We start from the raw sequence: 22,993 nt of genomic DNA on the forward strand, positions 1-22,993 counted from the left end.
AAGACCCCTGACTACTAATATCAACACTTACATTTGGGTTTGGAGAAATTGTTTAAGGACTATTGACTTGTGCCTTGTAATTCCGTTACCAAAGACCCACATAATTTTCAGATATTTTCATATTTGGATTTGTGAGGAGGGTGGATAATGAAAGTTCACAGAAGTAACAAGTAATGTTGGAGCTAACAATTAGTTCTCGTGATTTTTCTGATATATATTTTGTTTGTGAATTATTAAGTGATTAAAACTCGTAATTCCGTTACCAAAATGGTAGCAGAATAACCAAAAAATCTGTTACTCTGACCAGACTGACTGATTTGGTTTCTTTTCACAGACACTATAAATGATTAACTGTTTATCTCAGGAGTCATATTGAGTTGGTTTAAGTCTCAGTGGTCACACTGCACATGATTCAGAGTCAAGATTACTGATTCAGAATCAAACTGACTGATTCAGGATCTCTGTTAACACTGGAACCGCTGGGCCTCAAGACACCCCCCCCCCCCCCCCCCCCCATCAAGCTGATGAACAGTCATTTTGACTGCATCATTCTAACAGTGTAATACATTTCATATATGCTATCGCAAAAATATTAATTTGGTTGTTTTTATGAAAGCCATGGGTAACATTGGAATACCATTTTTATTTGATTTACAAAAACACTGTAGCGGGTTTCTTATGTACCACAGGAGAACCAAGAAATGAAGAGCGACACCATGGCTGTCTGTCAGGCTTTTATTTTGATCTGCAATAGTATTGTGAAAAGACAGGACAGGAACACATCAGTCTCCAATGCACCATCTGACAAGTTGTTCTACACAAGAGCCTGAAGAAAGGTAAAACACATGTCTCACATCCCCAATACATTGCTAGGTGCTTTAAGTGTTGACAGTACCAAAATACAACAAGTCATGTACAAAAGCACTGCAACACAAACAAGTTACAACGTGAAATCGCCTCTATCCCGTTCATACCGTAGAGTACCAAACTACATCTCCCATAATGCAACGCCAGCACCAGCTCAGCTAACCGTCTGCATCACAGAAAGGCATGCTAGCTAGCTAGCAACAGCACTTTTGGCACTCTAAACTATATTAATAACAACAATAAAACTCTGAAAGTTACATGTTTCAATAGTCTCACACTCCCTTATAACAATATCTACAGCATTAACCTTGGGATGTTTTATTTATTTCATGTTATGGACTTCTACAAAGGAGTCATCTGCAACACATACCTTTCTCTCAGACTGAGGAGAACGGGAGCTACGGGTAGTACCAGGGTGTTAGTAGGTGACACAAGCACCCAGATGAAATAAAATACATTTAATGAAACAAAACCCTAAGATGTTAACATCATTCAGCTACTGTAGCTGCCTACCTAACATCAACAGGCAGCACCAGTAGAGCAACAATTAAAAATAGACACCAAAAGTAAAGTTCCTGGCGATCATAGCGATCTGACTCCCCCCTTCTGTCTGAACTTGGAATATTCCTGTTCGGGGCTTGGGCCACTGACCCCCAACCTGGTTGTTCTGTTCTGCGTTGTGTACTAGTCTAATAATTTGACGTTTGATGGAATAACCTTTTGAACTCTACTACATTTATTTGTAGATTATATTTTGGTTGATGATTAGGCCTATGACTTTTGATTCCACTTTGGCTACCTTGTGTAGCTTGGTTCATTCTGCGTTGTGTACTTTTAATTAGGACGCTGCCACAACTGAAGGTCTGCTATTATGGGGTTTTATAAGGTTTTTTACATGCTTAACTAACTATAAGCTCGTAGGGCTTCTTATGCATTAAAGTTTAAATTGCTGACTCATGTGAACCTGCATTTTCCATTGTTCTCACTCTTACCAGTGCTCAGGGCCTAACCATGAGGCCACAGCCTGAAATATGTGTGTGTATGCAACAAATGTATCTGAGCATAAGATATGAACAGCAGTGTGGAATGTGTGTGTGTTAAGAAGGGCGCTGTACTGTGTGACCGAAACTGTGCTAATCTTAGAGAGGCACAGGAGGGGTGTAGAGGGAGGGGGGTGAATCAGGAGACTGCTGACTGTGGTGTACAATAGACAATAACAGATAAACTATACACACGAAGAACATCTGTGAGGTTCTGAGTTATGCACTATAAACCAATACTATAACACACGTGATTGAATATTAGCAACTGTATTATATGTGATTGAATACTCAACGTGATTGAATATTAGCAAACTGTTGGCCTGGGTGTGTGTGTGTGTGTGTGTGTGTGTGTGTGCTGGAAGTAACAGTTAGCCCCAGATAAGAGTGCTGGGAAGCTGTAGTTAGCCTTGAGCGAGAACAGTGGGCATTGTATACAGGTGCAAAATAGCTCAGACAATGTTGCAGAACTGTCTGACCTCAGTCTCTGGGGTGCGGGAGCGTAATCTACACAGCAACAGCGACGGGACACCGGAGAGCGCAAATGGGCTGGGACCAGCTTAAGCGCCAACACCAACGATAGGCTGGGTGAGTCTAAACCACGCCCAGTCTCTACCCTGACAGGCCGGCTCGGAAGTGGGAACTATCTCTGTCATGAGTATAATATAATATCTTTGTCAGTAACAAATCAGTTCTCTGTCTTATCCTGCGTGATGAAACATTGAACCCGTATATACGAAAAATGTATTTGCCATTTATTAACTTTTGAATTAAACAATTATTTTAACCAAGTTCAGGTGTTGTTCCTATCTCAGTTGAACCTTCGCAGCCTTAACACTAGTTGAATTATTTTTATTTTCCCTGCACACGAAGAGACAACACACATTATGTTAACCCATGGCGCAGTCCTAGCTCTCAGGCACTTTGCTAGCCGAAAGTCAGGCAAAAGAGCGCCAAAAGGAAATAACAGGTGCTGCGTGCACACATTCAATGCACAACAGCACAGCATACATTACAAGTAAAATGATACAGAACATAATTCGGACAAAATAAAATACATACCTGCACACGAAGAGACAACACATATAATGTTAACCGCAGTCCTAGCTCTCAGGCACCTTCTCAGGCACCTGCCCAAGCACATGGACACTCACTCAAACACTGTCCCCAGTACTCACAAGTTACAATAGATACCCTAGTTAGCGAGCTTTGTGAAACTTGTTAACATAAATCTTTGTATTATCCACATTGTAACACTTATGGTAGCATAACAGTACATTGTGTAACATTATGACGGTTTTATATTAAACCATTTCGGAGCCAAGGACAACATACCTTACTAGCCGAAGGTCAGGCAAAAGAGAACAATAAGGGGGTACGGAAAGACAGATAACCCGCGATGGGCCAAACCAAAATATACAAAACTTTTACAATCACATGTATGTACAATATTGATATGAAAAAGTGTTTGTACACCAAAGAAAAACATTAGCTATGCAGCTGTAATTAAATTTAAAAAATACACTGAATTATTATTATTATTATTATCAAATTATTAACATCCCCTCTTGACCTGGCCTATTTGAATTGGTCCTTGTGTGCAACTTGGTGCGTAATCTAGGGGAACAACATCACACTGTTACATTAAGTATAGTGATTGTAGGTGTGGTGATGGTAGGTGTGGTGGAGGTAGGTATGGTAGGTGTGGTGATGGTAGGGGTGGTGAAGGTAGGTGTGGTGAAGTAATTATGGTATGGTATTTGTGGCGATGGTAGGTGTGGTGATGGTAGGTGAGATGGTTGGTGTAATGGTAGGTATAGTGATGGTAGGTGTGGTGATGGTAGGTGTGATGTAGGTGTGACAGTTGTGGTAGGTAGGTGTGTCAGTTGTGGTAGATGGGTGTGATAGTTGTGGTAGGTAGGTAGGTTTGGTGGGTGTTGTGTGATGATGGTAGGTGAGGTAGCTGTGGTGATGGTAGGTGTAATAGGTGTGGTGATGGTTGGTTTGGTGAAGGTAGGTATGGTAGGTGTGGTGAAGGTAGGTGTGGTAGGTTTGGTGATGGTAGTGTAAGAAATACCATTGTAAATAACACAAGCATATTGCTATTACATTGTTATAACTAACTTCTTTCTAAAAAACAGGGTTTCTCACAAGCAGAAACTGAGACACACACACACCAGAGACAGATGGCTGACACAGAACATTCATAAACACTGATAAGGCAGGAAAGGCCTTGAGCAAGAGTGCTTGGGTCTGCATCTCACGAGATAATGAGACACACACATAACCAAGGGCAAAAGGCTGACATAAACCTTTCATAAACACCGATTAAATAAGAACATCTGCGCACACACCTAATCTCCTGTTTTAGCTGAACATTTGGTAACAAAGAACTTTTGATACAAGACTCAGAAGGATGACGCCAAGCTCATCAGGACCAATCTGAGAAGACAACAACCTGATCAGGACCAATCAGAAAACCAGATCTACCAGACTCAACCTACTTTCTGTCCTGTATAAAATGACTATGTATTTCTGTTATCTGTGCTCTGTCTGCAGGTTCCTTACGAGCTGAATGAACGAGTCTATGCATGCTTGTATCAGATATCTTTACCTCTGAATAAAACTGCTTTTTATTATACGAATATCCACCCTGTCCAGAGTCTCTACTTCGTCTCAGTTCTCCAGTAAACTTGTGTCATCAACAGTAGGTGTGAAAGATGTTGTGATGGTAGGTATATTACTTGTGGTGATGGTAGGGGTGCTTGGTGTGGTAGGTAAGTTTGGTAGGTGTGGTGATGATAGATATGGTAGGTAGGGTGATGATAGGTGTGGTAGTTGTGGTAGGTTGTTGTGGTAGTTGTGGTAGGTAGGTTTGGTAGGTATGGTGATAGTGGGTGTGGTGATGGTAGCTGTGGTAGGTTTGGTGATAGTAGATGTGATAGTTGTGGTAGGTGTGGTATTTGTGGATTGTAGGTGTGTTGATGGTAGGTGTAATAGTTGTGGTAGTTGTGGTAGGTATGTGTGGTAGTTGTGGTAGGTAGGTTTGGTAGATGTGGTACGTAGGTGTGGTGATTAGGCTTGGGCGGTATCCAGATTTTCATATTGTCATACAATCCTTCTCTCATACCGGGATTTACAGTATTACCGGCATAGCACATGAGGGGGTACTAAAAACACAAGAAAAACCTATGGGCATCTATTACCAGAATGCTAACAAATTAGCACAAACTGAGACCAAATTCACATAGACGCTGTTAGCTAAGTGCTAACAACTGAAAACGAACAAACTAATTGCAAAGCAGTGGAGGCTGCTGAGGGGAGGACAGCGCATAATAATGTCTGTAATGAAGTCCGTTGAGTGGTCTCAAACACATGGAAACCCCATCTTTGATGTGGTTGATACCACTCCATTGACTCCATTCCAACCATTATTATGAGTCACCGCCTCCTCAGCAGCTTCCACTGTTGCAAAGAAAGGCAAATTCAGCTCATAAAGTTATGTAAGGGATAATCAACGAGGGACTATGAGTTCTATGGCAAATAATGAACACTGTGGAACTGACCTTCCATGGACTTGCATTATTTTCCAGAGAACCCATAAAGCCCTGAGTTGATTATCCCTTTAATACCATGGCTATAATTTGACACATTTGCCGGTAGAAATGTGTTCTTTTGCCGGTAGAAATGTGTTCAACATCCACTGAAGTAGCGAGCAAGTTTACTAGATAGCTACAGTAGTTGCCTTGGTAACCAAACAAACATACTTGCTAGTTTAGATAACCAAACCATCAGTCCTAGCTTGCTATTGTGAAAACCTAATTCAACAATACCAATACTGTTTTCAATTTGACTTAATTTGTAATGTCCAAAAGGCAAAACGTATTTACCGTGGATTGGAGGGAAGAGGTCTGTGAACCAATATCAGTTTGTTGTATTCATAAAAGTAATATGGGGTGGAAGCTACTGAAGTTTTAGGGAAGCATTTTTCATGTAAAGTCAATTCAGAGAATGACAGACTTTGATGCCAAACCGCCATTACACCTTCCTGTTCAAGAGAGCACAGCACAACAAGGTGAGTCCAAAAATGTCTTGAATGCTGCTCTATAAATGATGTAATATGCCAGGGAGATATGTAAACTGTAGCTAAGAAAGTATTACTAAGTGTATGTTGTGTAGTAAGCTGTTAGTAGCCCATATGTCTCACAATAATAATTTTGTGCCTTTCCCCTCTCATAACTTAGCCTACTGCTCTGACTTGGTGGTGCACATGTAGACTATATATATTGACTACGTCCATCTTGCTCTCTCATTAATGTCGTAATCAAAATGACGGATTGCCTGTTATCCACTCGTTGTCCTCTCAAGTGTCAGTAGAAACCACATTTGTTGAAGCAAGTCAGCCATATCAGCTATGTTTTTTAAAAAGGATTCACTCCTTGGTGCTGAAAAGAAATCTCTGCTGTTGGGAAAGCTTTATGTCGACCCTAACAGTTTGTGGGCACCGTTTGTCAAAGTTATAGTGCTATTCATGTATTGTTTAGTGTTGTGTTGTGTAGTGGCTCTGCTGGCATTCATCTAAAACATTTTGGGGGAGTTTTCCCCACCAAGATGTACATGCTGCAATCACCACTGGGTGAATTATAACACATTACATTTTTACATTTAAGTCATTTAGCAGACGCTCTTATCCAGAGCGACTTACAAATTGGTGCATTCACCTTATGACATCCAGTGGAACAGCCACTTTACAATAGTGCATCTAGATCTTTTAAGGGGGGGGGGGGGGGGGGCAGAAGGATTGCTTTATCCTAGGTATTCCTTGAAGAGGTGGGGTTTCAGGTGTCTCCGGAAGGTGGTGATTGACTCCGCTGTCCTGGCGTCGTGAGGGAGTTTGTTCCACCATTGGGGTGCCAGAGCAGCGAACAGTTTTGACTGGGCTGAGCGGGAACTGTACTTCCTCAGTGGTAGGGAGGCGAGCAGGCCAGAGGTGGATGAACGCAGTGCCCTTGTTTGGGTGTAGGGCCTGATCAGAGCCTGAAGGTACTGAGGTGCCGTTCCCCTCACAGCTCCGTAGGCAAGCACCATGGTCTTGTAGCGGATGCGAGCTTCAACTGGAAGCCAGTGGAGAGAGCGGAGGAGCGGGGTGACGTGAGAGAACTTGGGAAGGTTGAACACCAGACGGGCTGCGGCGTTCTGGATGAGTTGTAGGGGTTTAATGGCACAGGCAGGGAGCCCAGCCAACAGCGAGTTGCAGTAATCCAGACGGGAGATGACAAGTGCCTGGATTAGGACCTGCGCCGCTTCCTGTGTGAGGCAGGGTCGTACTCTGCGGATGTTGTAGAGCATGAACCTACAGGAACGGGCCACCGCCTTGATGTTGGTGGAGAACGACAGGGTGTTGTCCAGGATCACGCCAAGGTTCTTAGCGCTCTGGGAGGAGGACACAATGGAGTTGTCAACCGTGATGGCGAGATCATGGAACGGACAGTCCTTCCCCGGGAGGAAGAGCAGCTCCGTCTTGCCGAGGTTCAGCTTGAGGTGGTGATCCGTCATCCACACTGATATGTCTGCCAGACATGCAGAGATGCGATTCGCCACCTGGTCATCAGAAGGGGGAAAGGAGAAGATTAATTGTGTGTCGTCTGCATAGCAATGATAGGAGAGACCATGTGAGGTTATGACAGAGCCAAGTGACTTGGTGTATAGCGAGAATAGGAGAGGGCCTAGAACAGAGCCCTGGGGGACACCAGTGGTGAGAGCGCGTGGTGAGGAGACAGATTCTCGCCACGCCACCTGGTAGGAGCGACCTGTCAGGTAGGACGCAATCCAAGCGTGGGCCGCGCCGGAGATGCCCAACTCGGAGAGGGTGGAGAGGAGGATCTGATGGTTCACAGTATCGAAGGCAGCCGATAGGTCTAGAAGGATGAGAGCAGAGGAGAGAGAGTTAGCTTTAGCAGTGCGGAGCGCCTCCGTGATACAGAGAAGAGCAGTCTCAGTTGAGTGACTAGTCTTGAAACCTGACTGATTTGGATCAAGAAGGTCATTCTGAGAGAGATAGCAGGAGAGCTGGCCAAGGACGGCACGTTCAAGAGTTTTGGAGAGAAAAGAAAGAAGGGATACTGGTCTGTAGTTGTTGACATCGGAGGGATCGAGTGTAGGTTTTTTCAGAAGGGGTGCAACTCTCGCTCTCTTGAAGACGGAAGGGACGTAGCCAGCGGTCAAGGATGAGTTGATGAGCGAGGTGAGGTAAGGTAGAAGGTCTCCGGAAATGGTCTGGAGAAGAGAGGAGGGGATAGGGTCAAGCGGGCAGGTTGTTGGGAGGCCGGCCGTCACAAGACGCGAGATTTCATCTGGAGAGAGAGGGGAGAAAGAGGTCAAAGCACAGGGTTGGGCAGTGTGAGCAGAACCAGCGGTGTCGTTTGACTTAGCAAACGAGGATCGGATGTCGGCGACCTTCTTTTCAAAATGGTTGACGAAGTCGTCTGCAGAGAGGGAGGAGGGGGGGGGGAGGGGGAGGAGGATTCAGGAGGGAGGAGAAGGTGGCAAAGAGCTTCCTAGGGTTAGAGGCAGATGCTTGGAATTTAGAGTGGTAGAAAGTGGCTTTAGCAGCAGAGACAGAAGAGGAAAATGTAGAGAGGAGGGAGTGAAAGGATGCCAGGTCCGCAGGGAGGCGAGTTTTCCTCCATTTCCGCTCGGCTGCCCGGAGCCCTGTTCTGTGAGCTCGCAATGAGTCGTCGAGCCACGGAGCGGGAGGGGAGGACCGAGCCGGCCTGGAGGATAGGGGACATAGAGAGTCAAAGGATGCAGAAAGGGAGGAGAGGAGGGTTGAGGAGGCAGAATCAGGAGATAGGTTGGAGAAGGTTTGGGCAGAGGGAAGAGATGATAGGATGGAAGAGGAGAGAGTAGCGGGGGAGAGAGAGCGGAGGTTGGGACGGCGCGATACCATCCGAGTAGGGGCAGTGTGGGAAGTGTTGGATGAGAGCGAGAGGGAAAAGGATACAAGGTAGTGGTCGGAGACTTGGAGGGGAGTTGCAATGAGGTTAGTGGAAGAACAGCATCTAGTAAAGATGAGGTCAAGCGTATTGCCTGCCTTGTGAGTAGGGGGGGAAGGTGAGAGGGTGAGGTCAAAAGAGGAGAGGAGTGGAAAGAAGGAGGCAGAGAGGAATGAGTCAAAGGTAGACATGGGGAGGTTAAAGTCACCCAGAACTGTGAGAGGTGAGCCGTCCTCAGGAAAGGAGCTTATCAAGGCATCAAGCTCATTGATGAACTCTCCAAGGGAACCTGGAGGGCGATAAATGATAAGGATGTTAAGCTTGAAAGGGCTGGTAACTGTGACAGCATGGAATTCAAAGGAGGCGATAGACAGATGGGTAAGGGGAGAAAGAGAGAATGACCACTTGGGAGAGATGAGGATCCCGGTGCCACCACCCCGCTGACCAGAAGGTCTCGGGGTGTGCGAGAACACGTGGGCAGACGAAGAGAGAGCAGTAGGAGTAGCAGTGTTATCTGTGGTGAGCCATGTTTCCGTCAGTGCCAGGAAGTCGAGGGACTGGAGGGACGCATAGGCTGAGATGAGCTCTGCCTTGTTGGCCGCAGATCGGCAGTTCCAGAGGCTACCGGAGACCTGGAACTCCACGTGGGTCGTGCGGGCTGGGACCACCAGGTTAGGGTGGGCGCGGCCACGCGGTGTGAAGCGTTTGTATGGTCTGTGCAGAGAGGAGAGAACAGGGATAGACAGACACATGGTTGACAGGCTACAGAAGAGGCTACGCTAATGCAAAGGAGATTAGAATGACAAGTGGGCTACACGTCTCGAATGTTCAGAAAGTTAAGCTTACGTTGCAAAAAAATAAAAATAAAATACAAGATCTTATTGACTAAAATGATATAGTACTGCTGGCTGGTGAAGTAGCCTGGCTAGCAGTGGCTACGTTGTTGAAAGTGAAGCTGGCTAGGTAACCTCGACAATTTCACTAAATTTCTCTAAACTACACAATTATCATGGATACAAGGACAGCAAAGACAACTAGCTAACACTACGCTAATCAAGTCGTTCCGTTGTAATGTAAGTTTCTAAAGTGCTGCTATTCGGTAGAAGTTGGCTAGCTAGCAGTGTTGGCTAGGTAGGAGGACGGCAGCGCGGCAGGCGAAAAATAGCTGGCTAGCTAACCGATAATTACTCAAAGCTACACAATTATCTTAGATACAAAGATAGCAAAGAAAACTATGTAGCTAGCTAACACTACACAAGTCAAGTCGTTCCGTTGTAATGTAATCGTTTCTACAGTGCTGCTAATCGGTGGCTAGCTGGCTAGCTAGCAGGGTTGACTACGTTACGTTACGTTAGGGCGAGAATACCTGGCTAGCAAACCTCAGCGAACCTTGATAACTACACAATTATCACCGATACAAAGACGGCTATGTAGCCAGCTAAGTAGCTAGCTAAGATCGAACAAATACAAATCAAAGATAGCAAGGACAACTGTGTAGTCAGCCAACACTACACTGATCAAGTCGTTCCGTTGTAATGCACTCGTTTCTACAATGCTGCTATTCGGTGGCAAGCTGGCTAGCTAGCAGTGTTGGCTACGTTGCGTTACGTTAGGGCGAAAATAGCTGGCTGGCGAACCTCAATAACTACACAATTATGTTTGATGCAAAGACGGCTATGTAGCTAGCTAAGATCAAACAAATCAAACCGTTGTACTGTAGTGAAAATGAAAATCAGACCGTTGTACTATAATGAAATGTAATGAAAAGTTATACTACTATTCGGTAGACGGTGGACGTTTGCTAGCTGCTGGGCAGATAGCAGTGTGGACTACGATAGACGACGGAATACGATAATTACGCAATTATCTTTTATACACAGACGGCTAAGTAGCTAGCTAAGAAGAAATTGCTAAGGTTAGACAAATTAAACCGTTGTACTATAATGAAATGTAATGAAATGTAATGAAAAGTTATACTACCTGCAGAGCGAATGCAAATGCGACCGCTCGCTCCAAACCGGATGTTGTGGATTAAAAGGATTACAAGGACACATCAACCCTGTTACCTATAGATAGACAGTCTAGAAATGTTGAAACAATTTACATTTGTTTGGTAATCTTGCATTCCATTCCCCCTGTCACATGGGGATCTATGGTTGATTCTAAATGAAATAGTCAACTCTGTTACAGTCAACCGTGTCACTTGATTTGGCACTTAATAGGCACTTGCTATAGTATGTATTTTTTACTTTTGAGATGGGAAAACATGTGTTTTATTAAGTTGAACATGTGCTCTTTATGACAGAATGTTAGAATTAGGTGAAATAAAAGTTACACTCCCCAAAAGGTACTCAACTGGTGGAATGACCCAAGTACTGAACTGGAGGTGGGAGAGCTAACGATGCGTCTACTGTTGCTCTCTCCTCAGATTCTTAGAGAAGCTATTTCAATCTGATATTTCTCCTATGGTCTAAAATAGATGTGTATAGAGGACTCCTCTCTAATATAACATGTCACACATTGTAGCAAACTGATGGATTGTTAGGTGTCTCACTGAAAGTCTAACATCTACCATGACTACTGGATGATTCAATTCTAATAAATAACAAAACAATCAACACCGTAACAACAATATTGCTTTTTTAATAAATGCTTTTATTAAAACGTAAAACTTTAATAACAAAAATGACATCGTCAAACATCACTGGGCTGACTTAAGCAGCTCTGCCTGGGGATGGAGCCAGCAACTTAGCTGCTACCGGTCCGGTCCAGGCTACCTGCAGACCACCTCCCAGACCTCCCCTTAACAGGTGAGGTGGTGGAAATGATCAGAGTTGCGTTAAACTTGAGTAAAGATGAGAAACTCTGGTTTTTGGAGCCACTGGTCTGAGGGGAGGGCTTCTGTTTAAACCATGTCCATTTGGGGATATTTTCTAGGACAGTAGAGGTGGTGAGCAGAGATTAATTTAATTAGGATAAAGATGAGAACCTCTGCTCTGGGGAGGAGGGTCACTGACCTTCGAGGGTTTGTTGCCTGATAAATAGTATACTTTCTGGCTTGAGGAGACGATAATGTTTTGTGGAGGAAATGTAGCTTGATGACTTAAAGAGGAGGAGGAATTATTGGGCGACACTTTTAATGACCAACGTAACCTCAGTGGAACTGTGGCTTCTTCGAGTTCCAGCTCTAGGCAGACAGCACGTCAGGAATGCTGCAAGACATCAGAGACAGGTAAGTATCTATATATTTACATGTGTGTTTCATGTATACTAAACCCTCACATTTGGATAATAGCTCACACTTGGACAACATATATATTAACAGTGTAAAACATGAATAGATGTTTAAACATTCTTTACCCCATCTTAATTCTCTTCCAGATGCCTGGCCTTTTCTTGTTCTTGGAGGTTGGTTCTGATGTTTCAGCCGCTTCTGGAGCTTCTAGCTGCTGGCTGTCTGGCCCCCCCTGTTGGTTCTCTGGCCACTCCTGCTGGTTCTCTGAACTCCCCTCCTGGTTCTCTGCCCATGCCTGTTGCCTCCTTGGCCTTTCCTGGTGGTCATCTCCAGATCCAGTGGGCTGTGTTGTCTCCAGATAATCGTGGCTGTGTTGGGTGGTTAGACACCGGGTGTTGATTTGAGCATCAGCCTCCAGATTCATCTGCTCCAGGTAATGTCCCTTCATCTTCCCCCTCTCCTCCATCAGTTTCTGATGAGTTTGTTTTTTAAGCAGGGACTGCTCTCTCCACTGCTTATTAAAATCCTCCATCTTCTTCCTTCTCTTCTCAGCCTTCAAAAGCTCCTTCCTCTTCTCCCTCTCTCTCTCTGCCCGTGTCATGGTGGCTGTTAGCCTTGTGTGTCCAGGGATGGCTGGTAGGGGAGAAGAAGTAGAGTTCACATTCAACTTAGGGATCTGGTATCAATTTAAATGTAATGGACACAGGGAATGAAGAATAGAAAACACAATTTAATCTCAATGATTCTTTACTCTTTTCAGTTGAGCAAAGCATGGAATTTGTCAATAAAGTGCAATAATTCCCATCCCGAATTGACCTGACCTTAAGTTGAACATGAGTCACCTATTCTTTGGCACCTATTCTTTGTATAGTGCCAGGGCATATGTGATCGCTTAGGGCCGCATGGCCACTAGTAGCCCCCGGATCCCCCCAAAACACATTTTTGTGTGTGTTTTTAAGGAACTCTTCCTGGGTCTCTACTTAGTCTTGAGAGTTAGACTAGTAGATGACACAAGGTACCATTTAAACACGTGTTTGTTACATCAGCAGTATTTTTCTTGTTATGTCAGTCAGTCACTCAATTAGCCATGTCAGCTAACATATTCTTTAGACAGTAGTTTTATATTGAAACAATGATGCAATATGATGACTGGTGTGTAACTGATGTGTGTAGAGGAGACTAAAGAGGATGATGTCATAAGCAGAGGGAAAACAGGTCTTACCTATGTGGACGATCTTATAGCCCTCCTCAGCTTCTCTCTGATAGGTTCTCTCGATCTTTTTGAGGTTCCTCTCCTCCCACTTCTTATTTATCCAGCCCACAGCTCTCCTTCGGATACTTTTATCAGGTGGGAGAATGTCCTCCTTGTCTTCTTCCTTCTCCTCCTCCTCTAAGTCATCCCTCTTGAGCTTTTCAAGGATCTCCCTTCTTTCCTCTTCCACCATCTCCTCTCTTCTTTTTGCCTCTATTATCTCTCTCTCTCTGATTAAAGATAAATGGCCTTCAATGGCTCTCTTTCTCTCCTCCTCTCTCTCTTCCTCTCTCTGCCTCTCCTCCTCTCTTAGTCTGAACATTTCTTTCTGTCTAGCAATTTCAATCTCTTGTTTTTTTTCCTGCTCCTCTTGTTGTCTTGCCCTCTCCTGTTTTCTTTCCATCTCCAGCCGTCTTTCCTCCTTCTCCCTCCTGATTTGTTGTCCTCTTTCTATGTGTTCTCGTTCCCCCTTCAACACTTCTAACCTTCTCTCTTTACGTCTATTGAAGACTTCCCGTGCTTTTGCTTTAACATTAACTACTCCATGTTTCTTCATGCTTACTTCCTTTCCTCTCTCTTCTCTTTCCCTGTACTCTTCCTCTGCTTCCTTAATCACTTCATGCTTTTCTTCTATCTCTCTCTCCTGTTCTGTCTCCAGTTCATTCTGTCCCTCAATTTCCCCAAAAATATTTTTCTGCCCCTCCTTTCTTCTTCCTGCTTCCTCCCTCTCTCTCATGATCATCTTTTCTTTCTCCATCTCTTTCTGTTGCTGATCTTTTAATTCCATCTCTCTCTGATTCTCATTGTCTTTCTCCCTTTCTTTCTCTTTCTCCATTTGTTTCTGTCTCTCCTCTTGTTGTTGTCGTCTGTGTATCTCTTCTATCTCTCTCTGTCTCTTGTTCTCCTTCTCTCTTCCCTCCTTCTCCATGTCAATTTGCTTCTGTTTCAATATATCTTCTTCTTCTTGATCTCTCTCAAATGTTCTCTTTCTCTCCTCTTGTTGCTGTCGTCTCTCTTTCTCCTTGATCGCTCTCTGTCCATCTTCTTCTCTTTCTTCCTCTTTCATCTCTATTTGCTTCTGTTTACATATTTCTTCTTCATTCTCTCTTTCAATCTCTCTCTGTCTCTCTTCTTCTCGTTCTTCCTCTTCCATCTCTATTTGCTTTTGTTTACATCTTTCTTCTTCATTCTCTCTCTGTCTCTCTTCTTCTCTTTCCATATTTTTCTGTCTCTTCTCCATTCTCTTCCTTTTGATCTCTCTCTGTCTCTCTTTCTCCCTCTCTCGTTCTTCCTCTTCCATCTCTATTTGCTTCTGTTTGCGTCTCTCCTCTTCTTCTCTCTCCATCTCTTTCTTCTTCTCATCTTCTTGTTGTCTCTGTTTTGGTATTTTCTCCATTCTCTTTCTTTCTACCTCTTTCTGTTTGTTGTTCTCACCCTCCATCTTCTCCTCCATGTCCATTTGGTTCTGTTTCCATTTATATTTGTCTGTTTCCATATTTTCTAATTCTATCAGCTGTTCCTTGATTTTCTTGAAGACTTCCTCCAATTCAGACTTCTTTTTGTCATTGATGAGGGCTGTCTCCATCTCCGTCTCTCTCTCCACTCTATTTTTCATCTCCTCTTCAGTTCGTCTCCAATCATTTTCTCTCTCTCTGTCTCTATCAAATGTTCTCTCTGGTTCAGTCTCGTCTTTCAATCTAATCTCTTCTTTCATTCTTGCAACTTCTCTGTCTAACACTAGTACATTTTGGTTAACCTGTTTCACTCTCTCATTCTGTCTTCTATATGCTTCTTTTGCTCTTTCAAATTTGATTTTGTATTGAATCTCTTTTGTTGTCATATCTTCTTTCAGTCTCTCAACCTCTCTTTCTAACTCTTTCACCTTTTCGTTAACCAGTTTGACTTTCTCATTCTCTGCAATATGCATGTCTCTTTCTCTTTCAAATATGACTTCCTTTTCAGTCTCTTTCAATCTCTCAATCTCTCGTTCTAACGCTTTTATTGTTTCTTCTGCCTGTTTCACTTTCTTCTTCATTTCTTGTCTTTCCAATTCTGCTTTTCTCTCCCTTTCCATCTCCCTTTCTTCCTCTCTTTCCCTCTCTCTTTCCCTCTCTCTTTCTGTCTCAATAGGTTTGTTGTTCCAGGCCAGTCTTGGTCGCTGATCTTCCATGACTTTCTGCCATAGCCTCAATCTCTCTATCTCTTGCTTAAATTTAAAAGGTTAAATTAGTGATAATCTTTGACCAAGACATACTTTCAAAGCATTTGCAGAGAATGAAACATAGAAATACAACTTAGACCTAGGTAATTGAATCAAACACTGGACAACATCAATAGCAGAGTCATTTTGATTAATTCATCTGGACAATTCATTGTCAGTTAATGTATCGACATGGTTTGAAAAAATTATGAGACATTTTATGGAATAAATTATGTCCAAAATGTGTACAAATACAAATACACAACTAGCTTGCACATTCAGGTAGGGGTTTGAGAAATTCCCATTGCAATTTGTGTGATGTTACAACAATGTTGCCTCTGATGTTTATGCTTGTAGAAATTACTCCTACAAATGATGTTTCACTAATGCAATTATTTACAACCTGCACAGATACAGTTATCAACAACAACAACAGTAATGACGTTAATAAGGAAGTGGATATTCAACCGGCAGAAGAAAGGCGTAGGGGTTGAGATAAATGAAGGTTAGGTTTAGCACCTAGGGTTGGGTTATGGTAAAGGTTAGGTATAGTTTCAGTGAGGTTAAGGTAAGAGTTAACGTTAAGGAAAGGAATAAAAGTTAACATTGGATTAGCATACAGCTGTCTGCCGCCAGTCATTTTCAGGCGGGTGAATATACACTGCCTTTTAATAATAACAATGACATGTCTTACGTGGGCCAGTTGTAGGTCCACCATCAGCAGCTCCAGCAGTTGTTGTAGTCTGTTGATCTCCTGCATTTTGCTCTGGTTCTCCTCCCATTCTGTGGCTCTCTCTGCCTCCCTCTGTCTCTCTGCCTCCCTCTGTCTCTCTGCTTCTCTCTTTCTCTCTGCTTCCCTCTGTCTCTCTGCCTCCCTCTGTCTCTCTGCCTCCCTCTGTCTCTCTGCCTCCCTCTGTCTCTCTGCCTCCCTCTGTCTCTCTGCCTCCCTGTGGCTCTCTGCCTCCCTCAGTCTCAGGATCTCAGCCTTCCACTCTTTCATAATACCCCTTTCTACTCTTCTTCTCCTCCTTTCATCTTTCAAAAGGGCTCTGAGATGGTCTGTCTCAGACTGTAGTTGTTCAATCATCTCGTCCTTCTCCGTTCCACCATTCCTCTTCTTCTTTTCCTCCTCCCAGAGGCACACTTGAAGTCTGTCCATCTCCTTCTTCTGATTTCGGATCGTTCGATCCTTCCCCCTCAACTCAAGCATGTGGGCTTCCTTCTCTGTACAGGTCTTCTTCTCTTCCCTCAGGAACTGAATCTCCATCTCTGCCTGCTTGTAGCTGGGAGCGAAGGAATGTCAACACATCATTTAGGAAGTGAACTCAGACAATTTACTACAATATTACAATAATAATTAAAATTCTGATCAATCAAACTGCCATTAATCACACAATTCACTCAACTGTGACTTACAGTACGTGAATGTGATGAGTTGACTGTCCATGATGGCCAGAGGTGGGTAATGTGTAGCTCTGGTCCAGGGCGTTAAGTACAGCTTGCAGACACTGAGCCTTCCTTCAGCAAGCCGCACATAATGCCCTGGACCAGAGCTAGGTTATGTGAAGAATGACTTACAGACTGTTCCACATGATAGGAGGGGGTAAGAAGACAGTCCCAGTAGGAGACGGAGATCGTCCAGAAGAAGAAGAGGTGTCCATCTCCTCAGAGACTGCAGGAAAGGTCTACAAGTTTTATTTCTGGAAAATAAAGAGATGCCTTCTTTCAGCAACAATGTGTGTTTCTATGTTTCTGTCACTAGATGGCGCCATTGTAAACAACATTTACTCACCAGGTCAGTGAATTCAGAAACAGCCTTCAGACTACGGTACTCAAACTCTAGCCTACAACCCATCATGCATCAGCACGACTAATATAATAATACCTCATCACAACTTCATAATCACAGTACACCTGGATTGTGTTCACAAAGTGTTTCAGGGTAGGAGTGCTGATCTAGGATCAGGTCCCCTCCTGTCCATCAAAACGTATTCAGTTTGATTTAAAAGACAGAACTGATCATTGATCAGCACTCCTTCTATGAGACTTTGTGAATATGAGCCTATGTGAAGAATCTTTCTGGCATATGCTGGCTAGACAGTACACAGACAGACAGATAGTCTGACAGACAGACAGAAGAGTAAATACAGATAGAGTGATTGATAGCAACAGAAAAAAACGAATCCATAATTAATAATTGTGTTTTATAAGGCTAGCTAGGTAATGTCAGAAAGAAAACATATTTCAAATACATTAACGTTCACATGTGGTATCTTACCATGACAGAATTATAGGCTAAGTAGGCTAGCGGATGGTTAATGTATTGTAAACTTTTGTAAATATTTGACTCACCTCAAATCACACTTGTCAAAGCGCAGTTTTAGTGTTTAACCGAATAACATCTTCGGCATTAACTTTCTCTGTTCTGGAACTGTATTGTTGCGTCATTTGGAACGCTTGAGCGTCATAATCCGTTCACCGCGCCTGCTTGATTGACAGCTAGGGGTTCTCCTGCGCATCAGTGTCCAAAAGTCGATTTGTTTAGATACTCATAATTGATCAAGACATTTTTAACTATTTTCCACTTTACTTTTATTTCGCGTATTTTTGCCTAAGGTTATTTACCATATCTATCATCACCACAAGTAATATACCTACCATCACAACATCTATCACACCTACCATCACCAAACCTACCACACCTACCTTCACCACACCTACCATACCTACCTTCACCAAACCAACCAACCATCACCACACCTATTACACCTACCATCACCACAGCTACCTCACCTACCATCATCACACCACACCCACCAAACCTACCTACCTACCACAACTATCACACCCATCTACCACAACTGACACACCTACATCACACCTAACATAACCACACCTACCATCACTATACCTACCATTACACCAACCATCTCACCTACCATCACCACACCTACCATCGCCACAAATACCATACCATAATTACTTCACCACACCTACCATCACCACACCTACAATCACTATACTTAATGTAGCAGTGTGATGTTGTTCCCCTAGAATATGCACCAAGTTGCACACAAGGACCAATTCAAATAGGCCAGGTCAAGAGGGCATGTTAATAATTTGGCGCTCTTTTGCCTGACTTTCGGCTAGCAAGGTGCCTGAGAGCTAGGACTGCGCCAAGGGTTAACATAATGTGTGTTTTCTCTTCGTGTGCAGGGCAAATACATATAATTCAACTAGCAGACCTTCAGTTGTGGCAGCGTCCTAATTAAAAGTACACAACGCAGAATGAACCACGCTACACAAGGTAGCCAAAGTGGAATCAAAAGTCATAGGCCTAATCACCAATCAAATATGAAATATAAAACCAAAATATAATCTACATATAAATGTAGTAGAGTTCAAAAGGTTATTCCATCAAACTTCAAATTATTAGAATAGTACACAACGCAGAACAGAACAACCAGGTTGGGGGTCAGTGGCCCAAGCCCGCTAACAGGAATATTCCAAGTTCAGACAGAAGGGGGGAGTCAGATCGCTATGATCACAAGGAACTTTACTTTTGGTGTCTATTTTTAATTGTTGCTCTACTGGTGCTGCCTGTTGATGTTAGGTAGGTAGCTACAGTAGCTGAATGATGTTAACATCTTAGGGTTTTGTTTCATTAAATGTATTATATTTCATCTGGGTGCTTGTGTCACCTACTAACACCCTGGTACTACCCGTAGCTCCCGTTCTCCTCAGTCTGAGAGAAAGGTATGTGTTGCAGATGACTCCTTTGTAGAAGTCCATAACGTCAAATAAATAAAACATCCTAAGGTTAATGCTGTAGATATTGTTATAAGGGAGTGTGAGATGTAAGAAATTGTATTAGATATTGGTAACTTGTTTTAACAACTTCTCAACATTAGCTATAGTGGACACAACATACACACCCCCTCTTTCTCTTGGACATATGCTGGACTCATTAGACATATACACGACACCCACAACTCCCCTCCCCCATGACAATCACACAGACACACCCAACCCATGGTTGGACCTCAGGACAAAGAACTATCTCAGGAACCAATGGAACGTGGACACCAGGCCTGATCAGGACTACCCAAGACCCAGATCGACCAATCGGAAGGCCGGACTCGCAGATCTACCTACTTTGCTTGTTGTCTATATAGTACTGTACAATTCTGGAAACTGGCCTCTTTCCCGGACGATTCACTAGGAGTCAGACAGAAAGAGCCTTGCTGCAAGATTTTACTAAGATATCTTTACATGTGATTAAACGGCCTTATTATAAAATTATCCACCTCGTCCTATTGTCTCCTCTTGTTCTCCTGTCAACAGTAAACGTTTTACTAACAGAGACTATTGAAACATGTAACTTTCAGAGTTTTATTGTTGTTATTAATATAGTTTACAGAGTGCTAAAAGTGCTGCTGTTGCTAGCTAGCATGCCTTTCTGTGATGCAGACGGTTAGCTGAGCTGGTGCTGGCGTTGCATTATGGGAGATGCAGTTTTGTCCTCTACGGTCTGAATGGGATAGAGGCGACTTCACGTTGTAACTTGTTTGTGTTGCAGTGCTTTTGTACATGAGTTGTTGTATCTTGGTACTATCAAATCTCTGAAAGCACCTAGCAATGTATTAGGGATGTGAGACATGTGTTTTACCTTTCTTCAGGCTCTTGTGTAGAACAACTTGTCAGATGGTGCATTGGAGACTGATGTGTTCCTGTCCTGTCTTTTCACAATACTATTGCAGGTATGGTTCTATGGTTCTATTGTCTAAGATTTAAGATTATACATTCTTTGTAATTAAGGACTGGTTATTATTTTATAGTATACATTATGGCTTTATATATGAATGTGATTTATGTGAGTCCGAGAAAACACTGAGAGAGAAAGAACAACTTGTCAGATGGTGCATTGGAGACTGATGTGTTCCTGTCCTGTCTTTTCACAATACTATTGCAGATCAAAATAAAAGCCTGACAGACAGCCGTGGTGTCGCTCTTCATTTCTTGGTTCTCCTGTGGTACATAAGAAACCCGCTACAGTGTTTTTGTAAATCAAATAAAAATGGTATTCTAATGTTACCCATGGCTTTCATAAAAACAACCAAATGATTATTTTTGCGATAGCATATATGAAATGTATTACACTGTTAGAATGCTGCAGTCAAAATGACTGCTCATCTGCTTGATGGGGGGGTCTTGAGGCCCAGCAGTTATAGTGTTAACAGAGATCCTGAATCAGTCAGTTTGATTCTGAATCAGTAAGCTTGACTCTGAATCATGTTCAGTGTGACCACTGAGACTTAAACCAACTCAATATGACTCCTGAGATAGACAGTTAATCAATTCTAGTGTCTGTGAAAAGAAACCAAATCAGTCAGTCTGGTCAGAGTAACAGATTTTTTGGTAATTCCGCTACCATTTTGGTAACGGAATTACGAGTTTTAATAACATAATAATTCACAAACAAAATATATATCAGAAAAATCACTAGAACTAATTGTTAGCTCCAACATTACTTGTTACTTCTGTGAACTTTCATTATCCTCCTCACAAATCCAAATGTGAAAATATCTGAAAGTTATGTGGGTGTTTGGTAACGGAATTACAAGGCACAAGTCAATATTCCTTAAACAATTTCTCCAAACCAAATGTAAGTGTTGATATTAGTAGTCAGGGGTCTTTACGGCAACATTTTTTTTTTTTATGTAGTTCTGATATTTGACCTTTTAAGACTTTCTGGTAATGTTTTCTAAGATCCCTTTTCCATCTGTTTACCCAGAAATCAAAGCCTTCACTGGTTGAAAAATTTATCTAGAATTACGTTTCCCAAAAATATACACTCTTAGATTTCATTTGACACCCAATTACACATGCTCCTTCCTATGAGCATCACGTTGGTGCTCCTGGGTCCTTTTACATGGAAATGCCCTACTGTGACTCTAGAGATGCTATCCATCCCCAACTAGTAATAAAGTGGTCGGGTTGGTTGCTTCTGGCCTTTCCAGCTTCAGACTGAATCACACCCATGATGAGAGGAGGCTTTACTGGACACACAGGGAGAACCTACAGTCTGAATCACCCATGATGAGAGGATGAGAGGAAGTTTACTGGACACACAGGGAGAAACTACAGTCTGAATCACACCCATGATGAGAGGAGGTTTACTGGACACACAGGGAGAAACTACAGTCTGAATTACACCCATGATGAGAGGACGTTTTTTGGACACAGGGAGAATCTACAGTCTGAATCACACCCATGATGAGACTACCTTTAAGGCTTAAGGCTTTGGTTAACGTTAGGGTTAAGGTTAAGGTCAGTTTTAGGTTTTGGCTATAATGGCTGTCAACGGGATGTTGGTCTGAAAAGTCCATTTAGTCTTTCCCTTCTCAAACCTGTCCTCCCCCTAACCAGTTCATATGGACACCCCGGTGTCCTGGCTAAATTCCCAATCTGGCCCTCAAACCATCATGGTCACCTAATAATCCCCAGTTTACAATTGGCTGATTCATCCCCCTCCTCTCCCCTGTAACTATTCCCCAGGTCGTTGCTGCAAAGTCAACTTACCTGGTAAAATAACGGTAAATAAATAAATAAAATATCATGTATTCCACCACCAGCACACCTGATTCACGAATCAGGTTTTGATGATTAGTGTCATGTTTGCTCCCGCTCTTCCCTTCCCCTGGCGCTTGAGGGCGCCAGATTACCCTGCATCACACGCTCCTGCCATCCATCACCCACACCTGCCTTCCCTCGTCACTCGCATCAGCGTTAATGGACTCACCTGGACTCACTTATTACATGTTAATTTCCTCCCCTATATTTGTCTGTTCCCTTGCTCTGTTCCCTGCTGCTGCATTGATTGTTTCTTGTCTAAGTTTCTGTTTGCTGACGCTGTGCTTGTCTCGTTATATGTCCGTCATTTATTAAATGTTACTCCCCGTACCTGCTTCGTCTCTCCAGCGTCACTCAGTGTGACAGAATGCAGCAGCCATATACGAAGCATCGGGGAGTACTGGCGTTCTGGTTGGAATAGTGGCATCGGCTCTGGGTCACCACCGATGGAACCGGGGGCGCCTAGCCTGCTCGTCGGGCTTCCACGCCCTAGCAGGCTCGAGAGGTTTCCTTGCCCCGGTTGACTCGGATGACGCCCATCCCACGTCGGGTCTCAGCTGGATCGTCAGTTTTTGCTTCCCCAGCCGGTCCAGGAGTTTTTTTGTTTGTCTTGTGTTTTGTTGGTGACGTTGGTGGATTCCGCTGCCGATGGAACCGGGGTGCCTAAGCTAGCCCTTCAGGCTTTCACGCCCTGGCTGGCTCGAGAGGTTTTCCTGGCTCGGCGGTTTCCCATCCCACGTCACACTCCACTGGATCATCGGGCTCCCCTTC

General features: G+C 43.4%; 2 protein-coding genes and 1 long non-coding RNA gene across 4 annotated transcripts; 1 reads left to right on the top strand and 2 right to left on the bottom strand.

Annotated features, from left to right (window-relative positions):
* The first annotated feature begins 5,453 nt into the window (after positions 1-5,453).
* Positions 5,454-19,891, top strand: LOC129847591 (uncharacterized). 2 transcript variants are annotated; one of them, XR_008758442.1, is made up of 4 exons: positions 5,454-5,982; positions 12,088-12,134; positions 12,284-12,570; positions 17,187-19,891. It is a non-coding gene; the product is annotated as an uncharacterized LOC129847591 (long non-coding RNA). The 2 variants fall into 2 exon arrangements; XR_008758441.1 differs by lacking the exon at positions 5,454-5,982 and having other exon boundaries at positions 12,051-12,134.
* Positions 12,026-15,764, bottom strand: LOC129847589 (golgin subfamily A member 6-like protein 22). Its single transcript, XM_055915342.1, has 3 exons — positions 13,360-15,764; positions 12,263-12,770; positions 12,026-12,114 (listed from the first exon to the last, which is right to left on the bottom strand). Exons 1-3 carry the CDS (start codon positions 15,557-15,559, stop codon positions 12,090-12,092), a joined length of 2,733 nt encoding a protein of 910 aa, XP_055771317.1. The 5' UTR covers positions 15,560-15,764; the 3' UTR covers positions 12,026-12,089.
* LOC129847590 (J domain-containing protein DDB_G0295729-like) lies at positions 15,881-17,252 on the bottom strand. Its single transcript, XM_055915343.1, has 2 exons — positions 17,168-17,252; positions 15,881-16,872 (listed from the first exon to the last, which is right to left on the bottom strand). Exons 1-2 carry the CDS (start codon positions 17,248-17,250, stop codon positions 16,053-16,055), a joined length of 903 nt encoding a protein of 300 aa, XP_055771318.1. The 5' UTR covers positions 17,251-17,252; the 3' UTR covers positions 15,881-16,052.
* Positions 19,892-22,993: the final 3,102 nt, after the last annotated feature.

This window comes from Salvelinus fontinalis, unplaced genomic scaffold, assembly GCF_029448725.1.
Source record: "Salvelinus fontinalis isolate EN_2023a unplaced genomic scaffold, ASM2944872v1 scaffold_0886, whole genome shotgun sequence".
NCBI lineage: Eukaryota > Metazoa > Chordata > Actinopteri > Salmoniformes > Salmonidae > Salvelinus > Salvelinus fontinalis.